At 42.7% G+C, this 22,693-nt stretch overlaps 1 protein-coding gene and 1 non-coding gene across 2 annotated transcripts; both read left to right on the top strand.

Moving 5' to 3' along the window:
- On the top strand, nt 297–369 carry TRNAG-CCC. Its single transcript has one exon. It is a non-coding gene; the product is annotated as a tRNA-Gly (tRNA).
- Nucleotides 15,173–21,106, top strand: NEFM (neurofilament, medium polypeptide). Its single transcript, XM_013966130.2, has 3 exons — nt 15,173–16,923; nt 17,667–17,791; nt 19,050–21,106. The coding sequence occupies exons 1-3, from the start codon at nt 15,844–15,846 to the stop codon at nt 20,611–20,613; spliced, it is 2,769 nt and encodes a 922-aa protein (XP_013821584.2). The 5' UTR covers nt 15,173–15,843; the 3' UTR covers nt 20,614–21,106.

Consider the following 22,693-nt stretch of genomic DNA (forward strand, 5'->3'; position numbering starts at 1 on the left):
CAATAGTAATAGAGACATAGCATGGGCATCCCCAGACCGCACTTGCCAGCAACCCTGGCAGCTTCTATATTTTTCAGGTTTTTTAATATTAATTTATTTGGCTGCAATGTGTCTTGGTTGCAGCATGCAGGCTTCGTTGCTCTGTGGTGTGTGGGATCTTAGTTCCCCAACCAGAGAATGAACCCTGTTCCCCTGCATTGCAAGGTAGATTATTAACCACTGGACCATCAGGAAAGCCTCCGACAATTTCCTGATCTGTGTGACTTTGTGGCATATAAATGCACTTATAGGGCACTTCCCTGGTGGTCCAGTGGCTAAGACTCTGCACTCCCAAGGCAGAGGGCCTGGGTTCGATCCCTGGTCAGGGAACTAGATCCCACATACCACAGCTAAAGAGTGAAGATACCATGTGTTGCAACTAAGACTCAGCACAGCCAAATAATAAAATAGATGTTTAAAAAATAAAATAAAATAAATGCACTTATAAGCAGAAGGCTTTGTGTCTCTTCTAGGCCTGGACTTGAAAAGATCCTGTCACTTTTTCCTCTTCCTGTGATGTAGATGGATTTGCTGAAAATCAGTTCAGAGCATGCAGACAAGGACCTTAGGATGTAGCAAAGAAACAGATTGCAAGGAACCCAGAACCACCTCGCTCCCCCACAAAGTGACTATGCGAACAGGCTACCTACCTCCAGGATCAGTACAGAAAAGAAGAACGACCTTCTTTGCCCTTTTAGTCACTCTCCTCTTGGACATCTTGTTATATCAGCTTAGCCTTTTCATCTAACTAATGCTAGACCTCATTTAACCTTTGAAAAAAGTAGTCTCTTTTCGGGGAAATCAGATATTATCCCCCATTTGACAGAGGAACAAACTAAACCCAAGGAAGGCCAGGCCATCTGACACATCGGTGTCACTGATTCCCAGAGCCTTAGTCTGGGAAAGTTGCATGTGACAACTTTATCACTTCTATTGCCTGAGGTTTCGAACAGAAGAACCACTTGGATTTAGGTGTTGATGAAAGCTTGACAAGGTTGAATATTACATTTCAAATATAGAATCAGGAAAGTAGATTTTAAATTAAGCAGCACATTGCAAGCGGTTTTTTTAATTATTGCCATTATACATGTGTTGCTACTGCAAAATTTCAAGAAGCACTGGAAGATGTAATTGCCACACAGAGGTCTAGAATCCAGGGCAGAGATGTTTGGCATTGGGGGTAATTTACACCCATAATGTAATTAAACAGGAGAAAGAGGAGGCAATTTGCATTCAGATTTACACGTTACGAGATTTTTTTCTGACTACAAAAAAAAAAAATTTAAGCTTTGGCAAGCATAGGAGGTTTCTGGGTGTTCTGACAATTAGTATTTTAGACAAATGACACTGGGAAAGAGGACTTTCTCATCCTTTTCTGGAGCCTTTGCAGTTTGCCAAGAAATAAATAATAAGCTGTCTGTCATATATTTTAATATGAAATATGCTGTGATAAATAACTTTTCACCCCCTCATTATTTTTGCTCATATATATTTATAAGGTTTCTCTAATTCTCACCTATTGATAGGATCTTCAATGAAAAGAAGATTTGAAAGGCATAAACCGAAACACTCAGTATAGATAAGAATTCAAGCATTAGACTGGCAAAGAAATTAGGACTCAGGATGATTTTTTTCAATTTATTGATTATATCAAAAAACTGTATTGTATTTAAAGAAGTACCTCAAATATCTCAGCCAGGTATTTCAGGGCAGTATGTCTCACTCTCCTGTTTAAAAAAAATAATAAAAGAAAGGAAGCAGAAAGAAAAGTATAGTATTATCTCACTTAGCTGATGAAAATATAAAGTAAGATATTTACAAAAGTGTGCCCAGCATACAATAGGAGATCAGTAAATACTTGCCATTCTCCAAGCCAGGCTTCAGCAATACATGAACTGTGAAATTCCAGATGTTGAAGCCGGTTTTAGAAAAGCCAGAGGAACCAGAGATCAAATTGCCAACATCCACTGGATCATGGAAAAACCAAGAGAGTTCCAGAAAAAACATCTATTTCTGCTTTATTGACTCTGCCAAAGCCTTTGACTGTGTGGATCGCAATAAACTGTGGAAAATTCTTCAAGAGATGGGCATACCAGACCATCTGACCTGCCTCTTGAGAAACCTATATGCAGGTCAGGAAGCAATAGTTAGAACTGGACATGGAACAACAGACTGGTTCCAAACAGGAAAAGGAGTATGTCAAGGCTGTACATTGTCACCCTGCTTATTTAACTTATATGCAGAGTACATCATGAGAAATGCTGGACTGGAAGAAACACAAGCTGGAATCAAGATTGCCAGGACAAATATCAATAACCTCAGATATGCAGATGACACCACCCTTATGGCAGAAAGTGAAGAAGAACTGAAAAGCCTCTTGATGAAAGTGAAAGAGGAGAGTGAAAAAGTTAGCTTAAAGCTCAACATTCAGAAAACGAAGATCATGGTATCTGGTCCCATCACTTCATGGGAAATAGATGGGGAAACAGTGGAAACAGTGGCAGACTTTATTTTTTGGGCTCCAAAATCATTGCCAATGGTGACTGCAGCCATGAAATTAAAAGACACTTACTCCTTGGAAGGAAAGTTATGACCATCCTAGATAGCATATTGAAAAGCAGAGACATTACTTTGCCAACAAAGGTCCATCTAGTCAAGCCTATGGTGTTTCCAGTGGTCATGTATGGATGTGAGAGTTGGACTGTGAAGAAAGCTGAGCACCGAAGAATTGATGCTTTTGAACTGTGGTGTTGGAGAAGAGTCTTGAGAGTCTCTTGGACTGCAAGAAGATCCAACCAGTCCATCCTAAAGGAGATCAATCTTGGATGTTCATTGGAAGGACTGATCTTGAAGCTGAAACTCCAATACTTTGGCTACCTCAGGTGAATAATTGACTCATTGGAAAATACCCTAATGCAATGATTCGAGGCAGGAGGAGAAGGGGACAACAGAGAATGAGATGGCCGGATGGCATCACTGATTCAAGGGACATGAGTTTGAGTAAACTCCAGGAGTTGGTGATGGACAGGGAGGCTGTGACTCACGGGGTCGCAAAGAGTCGGACATTACTGAGCGACTGAACTGAAATATTTGCTAAATTGTTGAAGCCAAAACATAGGGAAATCACATTTTTAATCATAACTATCATTTATTGTGCCCTGCTGCTGCTGCTATTGCTGCTAAGTCGCTTCAGTCGTGTCCAGTTCTGTGTGACCCCATAGATGGCAGCTCACCAGGCTCCCACATCCCTGGGATTCTCCAGGCAAGAACACTGGAGTGGGTTGCCATGTCCTTCTCCAGTGCATGAAAGTGAAAAGTGAAAGTGAAGACACTAAGTCGTGTCTGATTCTTAGCGACCCCATGGACTACAGCCCACCAGGCTCCTCCACCCATGGGATTTTCCAGGCAAGAGTACTGGAGTCGGGTGGCATTGCCTTCTCCGTATTGTGCACTACTTGAAGGCAACTCCACAAGAGGGTACTAATGTTGTCTCTACCATATTAAAGATGAAGATAATGATGAATGGAGGGAATTGATGTTTGTCTGAATTCACACAGCTGGAAAGCAGTGAAGGTACGATTTAAACTCTGGGATCCAGACTTTCTAGGTTTTGTAGGTAACTACCAGGCTACACTGGGCTTCCCAGGTGGTGCTAGTGGTAAAGAATCTGCCTGCCAATGCAGGAGACATAAGAGATGCAGGTTTGATCCCTGGGTCCAGAAGGTCCTCTGGAGTAGGAAATGACAACCCACTCCGGTATTCTTACCTGGAGGATCCCATGGACAGAGGAGCCTGGCAGGGGGTTACAAAGAGTCAGACACGACTAAGCACAACACAACAACCAGGCTACATTACATCATCCCATAAAGAGGCTTCCTCTCCTGAACTAAAGTCCACAAGACTTCTGATTTGTGCTTTGCCAGATACATCTCTGATGGCCATGAGACAAAAGATTTGATCTCTACTCAAGGTCAAACGTTTATTCACAAAGATACATGTTCTGTTCATTTGATTAGTCAACATGTAGCTCATACAACTGTAAACAGAGAAGGAATGGAAATCAAAAAGAAAACAAAATAATAGTAATCTGCCCTGTGTGTGTGTGTGTGTGTGTGTGTATGTTCACTTACCAAGTCGTGTCCAACTCTATGCGTCCCTGGGATTCGCCAGGCAAGAACACTGGAGTAGGTTGCCATGTCCTTCTCCAATGCATGAAAGTGAAAAGTGAAAATGAAGATGCTAAGTCGTGTCCAACTCTATGCAACCCCAGGGACTTTAGCCCACCAGGCTCTTCTGTCCATACGATTCGCCAGAAAAGAATACTGGAGTAAGTTGACATTACCTACACCAGGGGATCTTCCCAACCCAGGGATATGACCCACGAATCTGCCCTATATCAGCTACTATGTGTTACCCTCAACAAGGCAATTTTCTCTGTCTGCTCTATCTGTATGCAAGAAACTTGGTGGGGGAAGGGAGGGAGTATCCTGTTAAATATGTTCACATACTCAGTCATTTGAGAAAATAAATGTTTCTGTTTTCTTGACATTGAACTATTTGTCTGAGATTAAGTACCCAACAACATTCTGATTGAATAGGTTTATAATCATCTTAGTTCTTTTTACTGCCAAACCCAGTGAGCTAAAACACATCAGTTTACCTCTCTTCTACCCAGGGAAAAATTCCTGCCTCTCTGACAAGTCTTTAAACTCTTCCTGGAAGGGTTACATGACACACTTGTCTTTAACCTTTCCTAGTACGTGGGGAACACATACCCCATGCCCAGCACCGTGAAAAGCACTGAGGAGGTGAAGTTAGTCATCACCATCATAGTAGTAGGAATAACCGTCACTGACTAAGCACTGCCAAAGACACTGGGCATTTTATATATGCTATTTCATTTAATCCTCAAAACCACATTATGAAGTAGGTACCATTATTATTGGGCTTCCCTGGTGGCTCAGAAGGTAAAGAATGCGACTGCAATGACAGAGACGTGGGTTTGATCCCTGGGATGGAAAGATCCTCTGGAGAAGAAAATGGCAACCCACTCCAGTATTCTTGCCTGGGAAATCCCAAGGACAGAGGGCCTGGTGGGCTACAGTCCATGGGGTCACAAGGGGTCAGACATGACTGAGCAACTTTCACTTTTCACCATTATGATTGCTGTTTTACAAATAAAGAAAATGAGACATGGTATGGACTGTTTGTCCCACAGAGAGTGGGTCTTCCCTTCTAGACGAGGAAATTCAAACACCTGGAAAGGTCTTCATGCAACAGCCTCACAGACACCCCAGATTCAGCATGTACAGCAGGAGAGGCAGAGTGTGAGGAGAAGGAATTGTGAGAGGAAACAGAGATCAGAGAGGAGAAATATGTGCTGTCGCTGACTCTGAAAATAGGGGAAGGGGCCGTGCATCCAAGAACATAAAAGCCTCTAGAAGCTGGAGAAGGCAAGGAAATAGATTCTCCCTAGAGCTACCAAAGGAGCTTCCCAGGAGGTGCAGTGGTGAAGAATCCGCCTGCAATGCAAGGTTTGATCCCTGGGGCAGGAAGATCCCCTGGAGAAGAAAATGGCAACCTACTCCAGTAACCTTGCCTGGAGAATCCCATGGATGCAGGAGATTGGCAGGCTGCAGTCCATGGAACCGCAAAGACTTGGACTCAACTGAGCATACACACACACACACACACACACACACACACACAAACACACCAGAAGGCACATTGTCCAGTCAACCCCTTGATTTTAGTCCACTGAGAATGAATTTAGACTTTTGATCTCCAGAGCCATAAGATAATAAATCTGTGTTATTTTCAGCCACCAGGTTTGTGGCAATTCATGACAGGAGTCATGGCAAATGAAATCAGAGGATGACCTCACCATCTGTTCCTCCAAATCTTGCACTCTCTGTCATTGTCCCTGCCTCTTCTCACCCCCCCTTTCTGAACTGACAGCCTTCTCCAATCTCATCTGGACGATCGCTATAGCTTGCAAACAGATTTTTCTTCTTCCAGTCCCGTTTCATCCTCTAAACTATTCTGCTCATGTTTGTCCACGTGATTTGTCTAAAATTTTTCTTAAGTGCTTCACTGATTCTAATTAGCTTTAAGTAAAATGCAAAGGTCTCATCACTACATACTCTTGGTCTCCCTTCTGCTTCAACCTCCAGCCCAGGCTACTTGTCCCTGATCTTGTCCACCTTGCCTCTTTGTCCTCTTTCTTGTTTTTTAAATTTTAAAAAAAAAAAAAAAACTTGGCAACACTGCGCAGTATATGGGATCTTAGTTCCCTGACCAGGGATTGAACCTACACCCCCTGCCTTAGAAGCACAGAGTCTTAACCACTGGACCACCAAGTAACTCCATACGGCCTCTTTCTATCCTAGATTACCTGTTCCCCTCTTTCCTGCCTGGACTGTATCTGCCTTTCTCCAGGCTGTGTTATACAACTCTATCTCTCTATCCAGGCTGCATTCCCTCCCCTCCAGCCAAAGTTGTAGGCTCCCCCTAATTCTACTCACAGTTCGTTGAGCGCACTGATCCTGCCCTCACTCCAGTGCCTTTGGTTGCTTGTCTCCCCTTCTTTATCTAAGCACTTCTTTTATCTCCAAACTCACCTCAGGTGTCACCTCCTCCAGAAAGCTCTCCCCGAGGCTCTTCGAACCTTATCACCAACTGGTTTAGTTGCTCATCCTCTCATGTTCCCGTGATACACTTTGTTTCTCTCCACTTTGTTTATCTCTAGCATAGCTAAGGCCTTACCTGGTAGCTCAGATGGTAAAGAATACACTGTTCGATCCTTGGGTTGGGAAGATCCCTTGGTGAAGAAAATGTCTACCCACTCCAGTATTCTTGCTTGGGGAATTCCATGGACCAAGGACTCTAGCGGGCTACAGTCCCTGGGGTTGCAGAGTCAGACACTCCTGAGTGACTTTCACTCACTCACTCAGCATAGCAAAAGATAGTGGCCCCACAGTTACCCCATGGTAACTACGTCTTTATGTGCCTGAATTCTCCATTGGAATTTTCATCCGTGAATCCCCCGATGGTCCAGTGGTTAGGACTCTGCCTTCCATACAGAGGGGTCACAGGTTCGATCCGTTGTTGGGGAACTAAGATCCCACATGCCACTCAACAAAACAAAAACAAACAAAAAAGAGTGTGTTCGGGACTCCCCTAGCAGTCCAGTGGCTAAAAATTCACACTTCCCGCGTGGGGGGTCCAGGTTTGAGCCCTGGTCAAGGAACTAGACCTGCATGCTGCAACTAATGATCCCGTGTGCCACAACTAGGACCTGGTGCAGACAAATAACAGATAAATAAATAAACGTTTTTAAAGAATATGTTTATCCAAGCTAGAGTTTTGTCTTTCATATCACTCTCTAATGTCCAACACAGTGCCTGGTATTGAAGAGACTAGTGTTTGTTGGAAGAAAGTTTTGGAAAGAAAAAAAAAACGTAGAATTTCATTTACTCATTAATGCAATAAACATTGATTTAGGCATCTATTATTGGTAAAATATTGTGTGTGTGTGTGTGTGTGTGTGTGTGTGCTCAGTTGTATCCAACTAGTTGTGATCCCATGGACTGTAGCTCACCTGGCTCCTCTGTCCATAGGATTTCCCAGGGGAGAATACTGAAGTGGGCTGCCATTTCCTACTCTAGGAATTTTTCCTACCCATGGATTGAACCCACATCTCTTGCGTCTCCTACACTGGCAGACAGATTCTTTACCACTGCACCACCTGGGAAACCCATACATTGTGAAAAGTCAAAACATTGTGGGGCTTGAAAATACATACAAGACTTGCTGTCTACTCCTTGGAATTTTAAGTTTAGTGAGAGAGTTGAGATATTATTTAAATGTCCAGCAGGTGGTAGTACCTAACCAGACCACAAACATAGCCTCAGGAATGGAGAGAAAGAATCCTTCCCTGGAAAAAAATGAAAATGATCTGGAGAGGTGAAAGTTTCCAAGAGCCAAGTCATAGGAGTACAAATGAGACCAGAAACCCAGAAGCAGAAGGCTCTCATTGATGTGGGATCTTCAATAAACACCTAAAGCCTTGATCATTACATGCACATGTCCTGTGCTAAAGCGCACTTGTCACTCTTATGAGTTTCCAAGAAAATAAATTTCCAAGGTATATCAACATGACAGAAGGAAAGGACCATGTAGACTGGCAGAAAGCAGGAGAAAACACAGCAAACTGTATTGAGTCACAGTGGCTAAGGAAGAATTCCATCACTAGGCATTCAGTTCCTAATAATTTTATATAATCTGAATCTAGAAGCTGATTGCTATCATAAGTAATACAAGATACACGTTGTTTCTTTTCAAGGTCAACTTTTGTTTAGGAAAAATGGGAAATAGTTCTCTTCTTTGACCTTATATGATACAGCAAAAGCCAAAGCAGATTTATACGAATGAAAATAAGGGTGAGTGAGCACACTTTATCCCATAAATAACAAAAATGGATTAAGGCTGACTTGTCTCCAGGCAACCTATATAAATACAGTCATATAAGCATGATTTTAGTATATGAAATAGATAATCAAGAGATTCACTTAAAATTATTCATGGCTGTCTCTTCACTGATTTAATAGATTTAAAAAGCTGCTTCCCTGCCAGCCATTCCATTGTAAGTCTTCCCTGATGAAGACTGTGGGGTCAAGCTATTTCTTCTGCTGAAATTCAAATGCTTACTATTAGTTTTCTCAGAGTAGATTTGGTTTTAAATTTTTACATCTACAAAAAATAGTGAACACATAACAATTAAAGATTTTCAATTTAAGTATATGTAAGTATATGCTGCTGCTACTGCTGCTAAGTCGCTTCAGTCGTGTCTGACTCTGTGCGACCCCATAGATGGCAGCCCACCAGGCTCCCCTATCCCTGAGATTCTCCAGGCAAGAACACTGGAGTGGGTTGCCATTTCCTTCTCCAATGCATAAAAGTGAAAAGTGAAAGTGAAGTCGCTCAGTCGTGTCCGATTCTTTGCGACCCCATGGACTGCAGCAGGCTCCTCCACCCATGGGATTTTCCAGGCAAGAGTACTGGAGTGGGGTGCCATTGCCTTCTCCATGTAAGTATATAGCTATACAGCAAATGAATGATATGATAAATGATGTATAATACAAATTAAAACTTCCTAAAAACTAAACCAAAAGTGCATGTAAACATGAATGATAGAAACTAGATAAAATAATAGATAAATGATTAAGGATACTATCCACCAGATCAAGGACTAGAATGAATGAGCTAAATGTCCTTCAAACTACATAGAAGCAAAGTAACCTGGGATGAAAAAAAGACAAGTCATCCGAAGTTTTCATTTTTAATATTTTTAATTAAGTCACAAAGCAAGAAATAATGATATCTGAAAAATATTAACATGTTTCATATTTATATAAATGGGTGGAAAAGGCAGCAAAAGAATTCATAGCGTATGTCTTTGGTTTTTCCAATATGATCTAACAGTAAGTAGTTTTAAATGAAAATGTTTAAGATGGACCGTATGGATGTTGAAGTAGCACTACACTGCAGTGAGGGTCACCTTTCCTGCAGAGTCCGACATTCAGTGATTCATTCCGCATCTAGCTGTGTGTGGCACTTAGCCTCTCTATGCCTGTGTGCTCAGTTGCATTTTCCCACAAAATGGAGATATAATGGTGTCACCTCAAAGGGTTGTTGCAATAGTTAAGTGTGATAATCCAGTAAAATCTTGGCACAGTGCTGGCCACCTAGTAAGCACTTAATAAATACCAGTTATTGTTGCTGATGTTGCTAATATCTGCTTACCTTTAATTTTCATTCATGCTGGTGGAGACTGGATTTGATGCCCTACTAATAGAAATTTTGTTTTTATGTTAGCCCTGCTATCGGAAGAGTGGGAGGGGGGCTCTAGAGAGCAGAAAATAACACATCATTGTAAAGCTTTATACTCCAATTTAAAAAGAAGTAAATAAATAAATAAATCTGAGGTCTAGTTTTGGCTCCATCATTTACCAGATATGAGCCTTGGACGAATCTCTTCATCAGTTTTACCAACTGTAAAATGGAAATAACAATTTATGTTCTACCCTGTCTATCCCTGATACTCAGGCCAGATGAGATAACATAGTTATGTTTTGCTTCTTTGATGTAAAGTGTTATTCACATATAGAATCTGATGGTGATGATTATGACGATGATGGCTTTGGGATTCAGGATACCATTAGAATACAAAGAATACAGTATTCAGACCTGACGAGGCCAGATTACAGGTCACCATTTCTGACTATCACATCACCGCCTCCAACTTCATGATGACACGTCTCTCAATAAATAAGGAGACAGAGAGGCAGACAGAAAGAAAGAGAAAGAGAGAAATTAATACTCAGACCCAATTAGATATCCTGATCTATTATTATTACTCTTATATTATTAATTGTTATTATTATGTTATCATTCTTGATCTAAATCCTTTCTTAAAGAGGAAAATGAAAGTCATTGTTTAGCCAGAACCCAGATCTCAAGACAGAACCATTCTTTCCTCTAAAATAGGAAGTTACATATTGAGATACATTTACTTTATAAAGCAGGGTATGAAATTCCATAAACAGAAATGTCCCCTCTATATTTAAATTACAGAGGAAAAACTAGAAGAAAATACTTCAATTACTATTTCTCTGAATTTTAAATTTCTACAAGTATAAGTTAATTTTAACCAAAAAAGTGAGTTAAAGTATTTTAAAATATTATGAGACTCTTGACAATCTAAGTGAAAAGAGATGCCTGTGACAAGAAGTCCATTTCCTGAGGATAATGAAAGAATACTGCTTTTTTAAAATCGCTAAGATCATGGAGAAAGAACCCAGTCCTGGGACATAAGACTTGTTAGGTGAAGCTGCTTTTTGAATTTATGTCCTGGGCTTAGGTCTTCTCATAAATTTGTTCAAAGATAATAGATCATTGATCTACTTCAGTTTTACAAGGTTCATTTTAATTAAGAGTTTCTAATAAAAGAAATACGCCTCTTGTTAAGACAAGCCTTCGTAAGCTAGGGATAAAATACACCATAAATACTACACGGCTGCACTGGTGCAAAGTTACATGCAATGCAGGGTTTTAAAAATTCAAGTGCATATTACAAGATCTGCCGTTTGATCGGTAAAGCCAACACTACCCATTAAAAGCATGCTGAAAATGAATACAACAATGCTATTTCATTAGGCATCTACTTAACTTATTTTTAGATTCACTTTTAGGAAAGCTACCTCAAATACTCTTTCAAAATTCTAAGTCCTTTTCTTCTGGCTTTCACAAAACTGTTTCCCGGTGGTAAGGTGAAGGCATTACACAGCAAAAAAAAAAAAAAAATCAGCAAGCTATATTAAAGCTGAAAACTAAGTCTTTCCCCCATAAAACAAGACATTTTCTGATATAGAATTTCAAAACTGATTAAGCTTATATTTGGAACAACAGAAAGATATAAAATATTTTTTATTTTATATATACTTAAATTAACTTTTCATAAAAGCAGTCACAGAAATACAAGGCAGTGTTCAAAGAAAAATATATATACATATTTGTCCAGGAAAACAAAACAAACACCATTTCAGTGCTTAGTGTTAGAAAAAGGACCCTGTGTTTCAGATGAAATTGTTTTAATTAAAGACAATAGGGATATATATGTCCCAATTCTTGGCAAGAAACAGCTTCCTCCTTGAGGATATTTTTATTTTGCTCTCAACATTTCAAATCAAAAAAGACCAAGAGTCCAGGCTGCTTTTCAAGTTTGACATTCCAAGGCTCCAGTAGAAAAAAGTATTATAGTTTTCACTTTGCCTGTGTTCCACCCCAAGGGACTCAGTCCCAAGTTTCCTACATCAACAAGCCCTGAAACAATCAGCAAAGGAAAATTTATTTAAAAATTACTTATCATGAGTTCTAGAATCAGATTCCAGGCAAAAGGACAAGATTCAAGACATCACAGCAAATCGGGACAAGGTCCAGATCATCTAGTCTGAAATAGATTCAGCCCACCACTTTCACAGTGGTGTCTTCCATCCGAAGCGTCTTGCTTGTTGGCCAGTCCTCACATCCTCCTTAAATTTTTGTGTCTCAAAAACATACTCTTTAAAATGGAAGGAAATGTACAAAGGAGGAAGAAAATGTCCAACTTCTTATTTTCCTAACCTTATTTTTGACCCAAAGAATAAACCCCTTATGCAAAGAATATTTCTCCATTATCATTAGATAAGACGTCACAATAGCTATCTCTTAATTATAAAGTCAACATTTTCACTTTACCTACAGAAGGAACACAGAGCATGCTGTGTATTTCTCTATGGAAAGAAATCGATTCAAAATACAGTGTAGCTACTGGTACAGCAACCCAGATATAATTTCATTTAAAATGTCTTTTATCTAAATCACATGTAACTTCTTGTTTAGAATAAATTATAAAACTATTATTGTCAGACTCAACAATTTGTATATTCAAATAACTCCCTATGCTTCTTTTCTCTCTTGTTAATAATTTCAGAAGATTCCGTAGCCTTAGTGAATATCATTAAGGTAAAAAATGCAAAAGCTTACATTTCTTTCTACATAAAATATTAAGGTAGTCAATGTTCTTCAAAAACATGAGACAAAGAGGGGAAAAAGAATGTCATAACTCTTTTTTAAAAAGTTTATATACTAAATTCACTGACCAGCATAACCTTCAAGTCACCTTCAGAAAGAGTGATTAAAGTGAAAAGTCTGATGTAAAATACAACTTTTTGCTAAATCTGGAACTGGATCAATCTTTTTAAATTAATTTATTCATTTTTATGAAGTACGTTGATTTACGATGCTGTGTTAGTTTCAGGTGTACAGCAAAGTGATTCAGTTATATATATATATCAATTTTTTTCAGATTCTTTCCCCTTTTACGTTATTAGAAAATACTGAGTATAGTTTCCTGTGCTCAGAACAGTATAGTTTCCAGCAGGTCCTCAGAACAAGTATTTTTTAAGTCATGGAAATTTTTTCCTTGATAAGGTGACTGTTATAATTCTCTGCGTTATCTCATGGCCAGACTGAGCAATACTTCCTGTGACACTGAAGTTACAATTTTAAGCTGCAGACAGACACTAACTGGACTTAGCCTGAGTAATTAGCCATTATTTCATTTGTATACAAGGCTTTCTTCCTTCTGTCATCAGTTAAAAGCTGAACAGTTTCTGAGCCAGCTTAGATACAAGGTAAAGCAGGCTAATTGTTAAGTTAGACTTGTGTTCCTTTGTAAATTTCTCTCTGCAGAGTCATCTCATTTTCAAAATCCTGAAAACTAACAGCAGCCGCCTGCCGGTTAGCCATTCTCTCTCACTGCAGGAAGTGCTTTCAGTGCATGTGAGACAGGAAACTAACAAGGGTTTATATATTTTTTAATAAGAAAGTACCAAGTAAATAAATAAAGCATAATTACTACACAAGAAATGCTTAGCTTTATCTGATGACACCTCTCAGAGTCCAACCTGGAGACTGGCAGTACTTTACAGGACAGGGAATTCTCTTTTTTTTTTATTTTTAATTTATCCCTCTGAAGCCAGAAAATCTTCTTGCAATATTCACCAGTCAGTCCCCTCATTCTGTTGTCACCTCTCTCTCCCAACAGCTTGATACACAGGCTCTCTTTGCTTGAAAGGTAATCTCTCTCTTAGCAAACTAGAACACCCTCTCCTCACAGGACCTGCAGTGCTGCAGTTTCACATTAATATGCCAAAAGAAATTCCCTGAATTAAACCATTCTATTTTAAAATACAAAAAGACCAAGAGATCTTATAAAAGTAAAAACCTCCAGAAACCTAAGATTTTTCTGATTACTTACTAAGAGGACTTCATCACTTAATAAAACAAGGACTAGAGAAAGCATGCTGTGAAACAAAATACACTGAAGTCTGGGGTCTCGACTTTTCACAAGCAATGGGTTTGTTCTTAACAAAGCATTTTGCAGGCAGTCACTTATGCCTGTGGTCCCAGCAAGCATGGTTATTAAACTGGCAATCTACACTTCACTTTGTCTTGCAGTATTCTGAACTTTTTTTACTCTGAATTACCCCCAAAGCACAATGCAAAATAAAGGGACATTTTAACAGTTAGCAGTGCACCAGACAGCAGGAAGTCTGTGTAGGTTTCTTATTTAAGTAAACATGTTTAAAAATATAGATAATCTATAGCAAATCAGTCTCTAAAATCTAAATGTACGGAAAAAAATCTGGTTTTATTCAAAGTTGTGGTGAATCCGTTTGGGAACTTTCCAATTAATTTGAAATTAACTCAGTGCTTTTCAGTCATGGCAGTTACATACAGGGACTACTGAACAGAAAGATGACAAAGCAATTGCTTCTGTTCAAACTTATCATAAACTATATTTCCCTGGACTTTTCATCTCAACAGATTTCAAATTCCCCTTTCCAAAAAGTACTTGACCTTCAAATTTCAAGTCCTGTATGTCTTGATTTCCTGCTTCCATCATATGTTAGAAAACTCAAACTTGGCTACAAGTATATTATCTCTGTTATCTGATTTTAAAGAATTTTGTTTTCAAATCTGCAGTCTGTTCTGTGCCAACCCTGCATTGCAGAGAGATCTTTACGTGCGATCCCAGTTTGGCTCCTTCAAACAGAGTCACTACGAACTGGCTTTTAACCGTATTTACTACTATAGAAAGCAGGGAGGAAACCCCCGCCAACCTAACCAGACTAGCAACGCTGGGCGACAAACCCCCAGGGCGGCTGAATCTTCCAGCAAGCTGTGCTGGGCGCTGTCCTTGGTGCTGCCGGCGCCATAGCGAACACAAGCGCCTTACCTTCTGCCCCTGCGGAAGTTGCGGACGTCCCCCAAACGTTAAGCAGAATGCAGCGCCTTATCCCAATTTTATAACAAATAAATACCCCAGCCCATCCGCTTTGTCCCCTTCCCGAAGACTTCAGGCTGACCGTTCCTTAAAGTCTTTTTATTTTTCTCTTCTAGGCCCAACTCGGGGCCTGCGCTCATCTCGGGCTGCTTTAAGTCAGGGCGTGGGGGAAGGGGAGGGAGGCGAGGGGCGACGAGGCTGGAGGAGGGGCGGGAGGAAGGGGGAGGGGAGGAAGGAGAAGGTGGGGGGAAAGGCTGGGGGGAAGAAAGGTCCAGGAGGAAGGGGCTCTGAAAGAAGGGAGGAGTGAGTGGAGCTAAAGAAGGCTTAAAGTGGGAGGGCGAAGAGATGCCAAAAACAGGGGGAAGTGATTAAGCACAGAATATGGGTAAAGAGAAAAGTAAGAGAGAAAGGGTAAAAGAAGAGAAAAGTATGAGGATAAGAGTGCAGAAGCGGGAAAAAAGAAAAAAAAAAAAAAAGGTGGCCAGGGGGTCGTTAGAAAAGCTGCCCGAACGGCGGGAGAGTGACTAAACAAAGAAAGCACTTTGGGTGAATACTCCCGCCGAGGGTGTAAAATGCAATCTGAAGGTGAAAAGAAATGGAGAGGGGGGCTCGGGGAAAGACAGGTGGTCTGGCACCGAAAGAAGAGCTGGGGGGAGGGGCCGGGCCCAAGGCAGTGAAGTCCAGGGTCCGATGCGGCGTGGGCCCACGTGGAGCGGGCGCTGAATCACTGCTGGGCTCTCTTCACCCCCCATCCTCCCCCTCCTCTCCCGGCCGGGTGCCCGCAGTCCCCGCCTTCTCGGCCGCCGCCTCCACGGGGCGGGGCCCTGGCCCGGGGACCAGCCGCCGCGGCTATAAATGGGCTGCGGCGAGGCCAGCAGAACGCTGTGACAGCCACACACCCCGAGGCCTCCAAGATGAGCTACACGTTGGACTCGCTGGGCAACCCGTCCGCCTACCGGCGGGTGACCGAAACCCGCTCGAGCTTCAGCCGCATCAGCGGCTCCCCGTCCAGCGGCTTCCGCTCGCAGTCGTGGTCCCGCGGCTCGCCCAGCACCGTGTCCTCCTCGTACAAGCGCAGCGCGCTGGCCCCGCGCCTCACCTACAGTTCCGCCATGCTCAGCTCGGCCGAGAGCAGCCTCGACTTCAGCCAGTCCTCGTCTCTGCTTAACGGCGGTTCTGGGCCGGGCGGCGACTACAAGCTGTCCCGCTCCAACGAGAAGGAGCAGCTGCAGGGGCTGAACGACCGCTTCGCGGGCTACATCGAGAAGGTCCACTACCTGGAGCAGCAAAACAAGGAGATCGAGGCGGAGATCCAGGCGCTGCGGCAGAAGCAGGCCTCGCACGCCCAGCTGGGCGACGCGTACGACCAGGAAATCCGCGAGCTACGCGCCACCCTGGAGATGGTGAACCACGAGAAGGCTCAGGTACAGCTGGACTCGGACCACCTGGAAGAGGACATCCACCGGCTCAAGGAGCGCTTCGAGGAGGAGGCACGGCTGCGCGACGACACCGAGGCGGCCATCCGCGCGCTGCGCAAAGATATCGAGGAGTCGTCGCTGGTCAAGGTGGAGCTGGACAAGAAGGTGCAGTCGCTGCAGGATGAGGTGGCCTTCCTGCGGAGCAATCACGAGGAGGAGGTGGCCGACCTGCTGGCCCAGATCCAAGCGTCACACATCACCGTGGAGCGCAAAGACTACCTGAAGACGGACATCTCGACGGCGCTGAAAGAGATCCGCTCCCAGCTCGAGTGTCACTCCGACCAGAACATGCACCAGGCCGAAGAGTGGTTCAAGTGCCGCTACGCCAAGCTCACCGAGGCGGCCGAGCAGAACAAGGAAGCCATCCGCTCCGCCAAGGAAGAGATCGCCGAGTACCGGCGCCAGCTGCAGTCCAAGAGCATCGAGCTCGAGTCAGTGCGCGGCACCAAGGAGTCCCTGGAGCGGCAGCTCAGCGACATCGAGGAGCGCCACAACCACGACCTTAGCAGCTACCAGGTAGGAACCGCGGCTGCGCGGCCAGCCTGCGCCAGCGCCAGCGCCGCGCGCCCCCGACACTCAGGCCCGCGCCCCGCCGTGCTCTCCGCCGCGCTCCCTAGCGGCCGCTAGCCAGTGCGCGCGCGCGCGCGCGCTCGCCGCAGAGCCAAGTTGGAAGCTCAAAGCTTCCTCGCCCCTTCGCGCCCCCTCCGCGCGCTCCCTCCGGACTCCTCCCCCGCACACTATCCACAGCTTTAAGAGCCTCGGCCTTTTCCAAAACGTGCTTCTTTTCCTCGGAAGTTCTAGTTTTGCACGCTTGCGAGTTTCAAGAAGGAGGTATACGTTGGGGTAGTTGATAAAGCAGCAACTTTAGGAGAGGCGTGAAGAAACTCATGTATTCTCAACTTTTCCAGCTGCGATCGGAAGAATTCCCAAAATTGATTTCAGCCCAAAGGGCTAAGATGGGAAGGGCCAGATCAGCCGTGGGGGGTTCCCCATGGATGTTTGTTTCCTGCTTAGACGTTCTAGATCCACTGGTCCTAGTGCGTGACATGCCCGGGAAATGTCTAATTGTCTTATTGATTCTGTTTGTTTCTCAGTACCTTAGATTTTTATTTTAAGCGGGGACGGGATCTGGCATTAGTACCCGAAGTACGCCAAGCTGGAGGGAGTCGAGGGACGGGAGGAAGCTGGAGGGGGTAGCAAGTGTTTTGAGAAAGAAGTGGCTGTTTGGAACGTTGATTTTGTGGCTGTGTCGGTTTCAGGATACCATCCAGCAGCTGGAAAATGAGCTTCGGGGCACAAAGTGGGAAATGGCTCGTCATCTGCGAGAATACCAGGATCTCCTCAACGTCAAGATGGCTCTGGATATTGAGATCGCCGCATACAGGTAGGGTGTTCACTGCGGACGTGGCCAAAGTACGAGCCGCACTGCAGAGGCCATGTTGGCAGAACCTTCACCACTTAAGTTAAAGCAAGTAGGTTGCAGGAATCTTAACTCAGTGCCTGGTTTTCTTTCTTAATTAATAAGTAGTTACTCTAAAAATTTTCAACTTTTATGCAGCTTAAAAAAAAAGTAAACAGTTAAAATAATGTATTTGAATAAAAAGTGTGTTGAGGGAGAGCGCCGATTAATTTCAGTGCTTATGCTTAACCTTTTTTATTTTAGTGAAAAATACTTTCCGAATATTTGAAATAAAAACAGTTTTAATTTTTTTTTAATATTTTTCTCTAGTGCTTTCATTTTTTCAACTTTATGATGTCAAGGACAAACACCAGGACATTTCATTTATCCCTTTCTTAGTCACAGCTTACTATTGCCATCATCTGGCTTGGAATAAATATGATTGGTAGAATATATATTTTTTATTCAGACTTCTATTTCTAGATCTAGATAGATAGACATCCAGAGAAGGAGAAGAGATTTATATATATATATATATATATAAACTGATGTCACCTTGCTGTTAAGTTCATAGGGGAAAATTCTTGGCTGAATAGTTTTATTTTCCCCATTAAAGTCATTCATATTACAAGAATAAATTGCACTCAACTCAGAGCCATCTAAGTTTTCAGGAAAGGTGAAAAATTACATAAAATAGACACTTTATGATTAAAATTACAGACTAATTTATATAATACATATATATTATCACCCAGCTATGACATATATAGCCTGAATTCTGATGTATTCTAAATAGCTTTGTAAATTTTTTGAATATTATATTTATTAAAAGATGTTTCATATACACCTGAAAGTCCAAATGCTTAAGAAGGTGACTTTAAGGCTTTTGGGGAGCCTCTGGGGAGCTTATCGGCATATTCATATTGCGCCAAATGAGGACTGAGGCAGAACTGAGAGTTAGTAGTTAGGGGTAGGGAGTGGACTTTGGGTGTGGTTAGTTACTGCACCGAGTGATTGGCTGATTGTCCCTGAAGATCCTTCTCTGTCATTTAATATGACACAGCGGACTAGTGAAATGAGAGTATTATGTCATGTGATTCTGTTTATTCAAAGTTATCCTTACACATACCACCTTACACGTACTGTAATGAAGGTCACAAGGATACCACCTTATACATGAATGAAGGTCACAAGGCCCAGTGAGATTTTAATTACCTTTTGTCTTCTTTGACTCTCTCCTTAGGAAACTCCTGGAGGGTGAAGAGACCAGATTTAGCACATTCGCAGGAAGCATCACGGGGCCGCTGTACACACACCGACAGCCCTCCATCGCCATATCCAGTAAGATTCAGAAAACCAAGGTAGAGGCTCCCAAGTTAAAGGTCCAACACAAATTTGTTGAGGAGATCATAGAAGAAACCAAGGTGGAAGATGAGAAATCAGAAATGGAGGAAGCCCTGACGGCCATCACCGAGGAACTGGCCGTTTCCATGAAAGAGGAGATCAAGGAAGAGGAGGCTGAAGAAAAGGAGGAGAAAGAAGCCGAAGAAGAAGTTGTCGCTGCCAGAAAGTCTCCAGTGAAAGCTACTGCGCCTGAACTTAAAGAAGAGGAAGGAGAAAAGGAGGAGGAAGAGGGCCAAGAGGAAGAGGAAGAGGAAGAGGAGGCTGCTAAGTCAGACCAAGCTGAGGAAGGAGGATCTGAGAAGGAAGGTTCTAGTGAAAAAGAGGAAGGTGAGCAAGAAGAGGAAGGAGAAACAGAGGCTGAGGGGGAAGGAGAGGAAGCTGCCGCTGAAGCTAAGGAGGAAAAGAAAACGGAGGAAAAGGCAGAAGAAGTGGCTCCAAAGGAGGAGCTGGTGGCAGAAGCCAAGGTGGAGAAGCCAGAGAAAGCCAAGTCCCCAGTGGCCAAGTCCCCGACAACAAAGTCCCCGACGGCCAAGTCCCCAGAGGCAAAGTCCCCAACAGCAAAATCCCCAGAGGCAAAGTCCCCAACAGCAAAATCCCCGGAGGCAAAGTCCCCAACAGCAAAATCCCCAGCGGCCAAGTCCCCAGTGTCAAAGTCCCCAGCAGCAAAGTCCCCACCGGCAAAGTCCCCAGCAGCAAAGTCTCCAGCGGCAAAATCACCCGTGGAGGAGGTGAAACCCAAAGCAGAAGTTGGAGCTGAGAAAGGAGAACAGAAGGAGAAGGTGGAAGAAGAAAAGAAAGAAGCAAAGGAATCTCCCAAGGAAGAGAAGGCAGAGAAAAAGGAGGAGAAGGCAAAGGATGTGCCAGAGAAGAAGGCTGAATCCCCGGTGAAGGCTGAGTCCCCAGTGAAGGAGGAGGTGCCCGCCAAACCAGTAAAGGTGAGCCCCGAGAAGGAAGCCAAAGAGGAGGAGAAGCCACAGGAGAAAGAGAAGGAGAAAGTGGAAGAGGTGGGAGGGAAGGAGGAGGGAGGTTTGAAGGAATCCAGGAAGGAAGACATAGCCATCAATGGGGAGGTAGAGGGGAAGGAGGAAGAACAGGAAACTAAGGAGAAAGGCAGTGGGGGAGAAGAGGAGAAAGGAGTCGTCACCAACGGGCTGGACGTGAGTCCAGTGGATGAAAAGAAGGGCGGTGATAAAAGTGAGGAGAAAGTGGTGGTAACCAAAATGGTAGAAAAAATCACCAGTGAGGGGGGAGATGGTGCTACCAAGTATATCACCAAATCTGTAACCGTCACTCAAAAGGTCGAAGAGCATGAAGAGACCTTTGAGGAGAAACTAGTGTCTACTAAAAAGGTAGAGAAAGTCACTTCACACGCCATAGTAAAGGAAGTCACCCAGAGTGACTAATATTTGAGTCCATCGCAAAAGGTTAAGCCATATGACAATTTCAAAAATGCATGTGATTGACAGCTTCAAAACAGAACGGGTTCTCCCATGGGGGCTCCAGACATTGTATTTTACTTTGTGCAATATGAAGGACCTGCATGCAAGCTCAGGGTGCTCCCCACCCCCAGTCTTTGGGTGATTCAAATGCATGATAACTGTATGTACCTGGGGAATTGGCCAATTTCCTAAGCTGTTGGAATGGGGGGCACTCGGGGAATGTCTTGAGGTGTATTATGCAAAGAACCAACTGAGCCAAAAATAATAAATGAAACACAGGACTCTCTTAGCCTTAAGAAAGCTATATATGAATAATTATGTTTACCTCACTGGTGCATTTAAAAAGGACTTTTGTTCATGGGAGAACCTCGTTGACATGCACAGTTTGCAACTTTTAGTTGATTGATGTTAAACGTCACAGCAGTACTTGCTCAATAAAGGTCATATTGGAAACATAGACAAATGCTTCGGGTTGTGTCATTTTGAAGTGAATTCTCCACCGCCGGACCCTTCTTTCCCTAGAGCAGAATATTTTGGGGGGCTTATGAACGACTTGCATTTCTTACCACTATTTCCCTGAGAGTGGTTACTGGAAAAACTGCTGAAAACAGCATCTGTAAAAAGGTAAAAATAGGGACATGGAAGTCTTCCATCTTCAGGTGTTCTGATGGAACTCAGAAAACCTCAAGGCAGGAAGGGCAAGAAAAGAGTCTTAACTTGCTCCTTGGAGTTGGGGCAAAAGGACCTCATTGCATTTATATAAATGTGTTCAGAAGAAGCAGGACTGGAACCTCTAACAGTCTTAACAGGAAACACCCAGCCTCAAATGCATGATTCTGGTACACACACATGCTTATCTGCAGCACTGATTCTTAATTTGGCCAATAGAGGTTTACACTTACAGTGTTTTCCTAATTGGGGAAAATAATGCCCCAAATAAAATATTCCACCTAGAAAAAGTAAAACAGGATTCTCTGATATGAGCAGTAAATGTTTTTAGTTTGGAGGGGGGTTTGTTTTAAGTCCTGGGAAAAAAATAAAAATTAGAAAAAATTTAAAGGTCTGATCTTGACCATGGAAATAATATCACACCTTTTTCAAAATATATCTGTTATAAACCTTTAAAACCACTAAAAATATATTTGTTCCAAGTCTGTCTTTCTTTTCTTATCAATAAGGATCATCCCAATAATACAATCCAGGATGATCTCTTTAATGGCTTTCCAAGATATCTGTTTTAATCCCAGAATACATCCAGGAAGTTTGTTGCTAATGTCAATAATTGTAATGTTTTTCAATCATCAGTCCTTTACCAGTCCTCACAATGTTTGCTATTTCTGCATATCATTTGTACCATTACTTAGTTACATATTTTTTCTTTAAAACCACCATGTTTTATGTTAATACAATCCTTTTTCTAAAGCAATAACAGCCAAAGTGAAAAAGAATTTTTCAGTGTAATCAGAAAAACTTACTCTAGTTATGTAGAATTTTACACATTGAAAAGAGTATACTGGGAAAATACAGCATAAATTCTAGGATGGAGGGATCAGTCAAAGAGGCATTTGGTGGGAAAGAGTTCCAGGAATGGAGATAGCAGAAATCATCAGGAAGTCACATGGCTAATGGAACTTGAGACTTTGTCACTTAATTGCAAAGTCAGAAAAAGAGCATGCATTTGACCAGCAGAGGAAGAAGCACTTTGATTGACAGCCCCATCAAGACTGATAGCAGTATTTCCCCAGAGAAAAGTCTGGGAGCTGCTGCCTGAAGTAAGAATAGGGCCTTCTCTGGTGGCTCAGATGGTAAGGAATCCATCTGCAATGTGGGAGGCCCAGGTTCGATCCCTGGGTCGGGAAGATCCCCTGGAGAAGGGAATGGCTACCCATTCCAGTATTCTTGCGTGGAGAAGTCCATGGACAGAGGATCCTGGTGGACTACAGTCCATGGGGTCGCAAAGAGTCAGACACAACTGAAGCAACATAGCATTTGCTATAGAAGAGGCTACTTGAATTTTAAAATACCTACTAAATATATAGCCACT

Source organism: Capra hircus, chromosome 8, assembly GCF_001704415.2.
Source record: "Capra hircus breed San Clemente chromosome 8, ASM170441v1, whole genome shotgun sequence".
Taxonomy (NCBI): Eukaryota; Metazoa; Chordata; class Mammalia; order Artiodactyla; family Bovidae; genus Capra; species Capra hircus.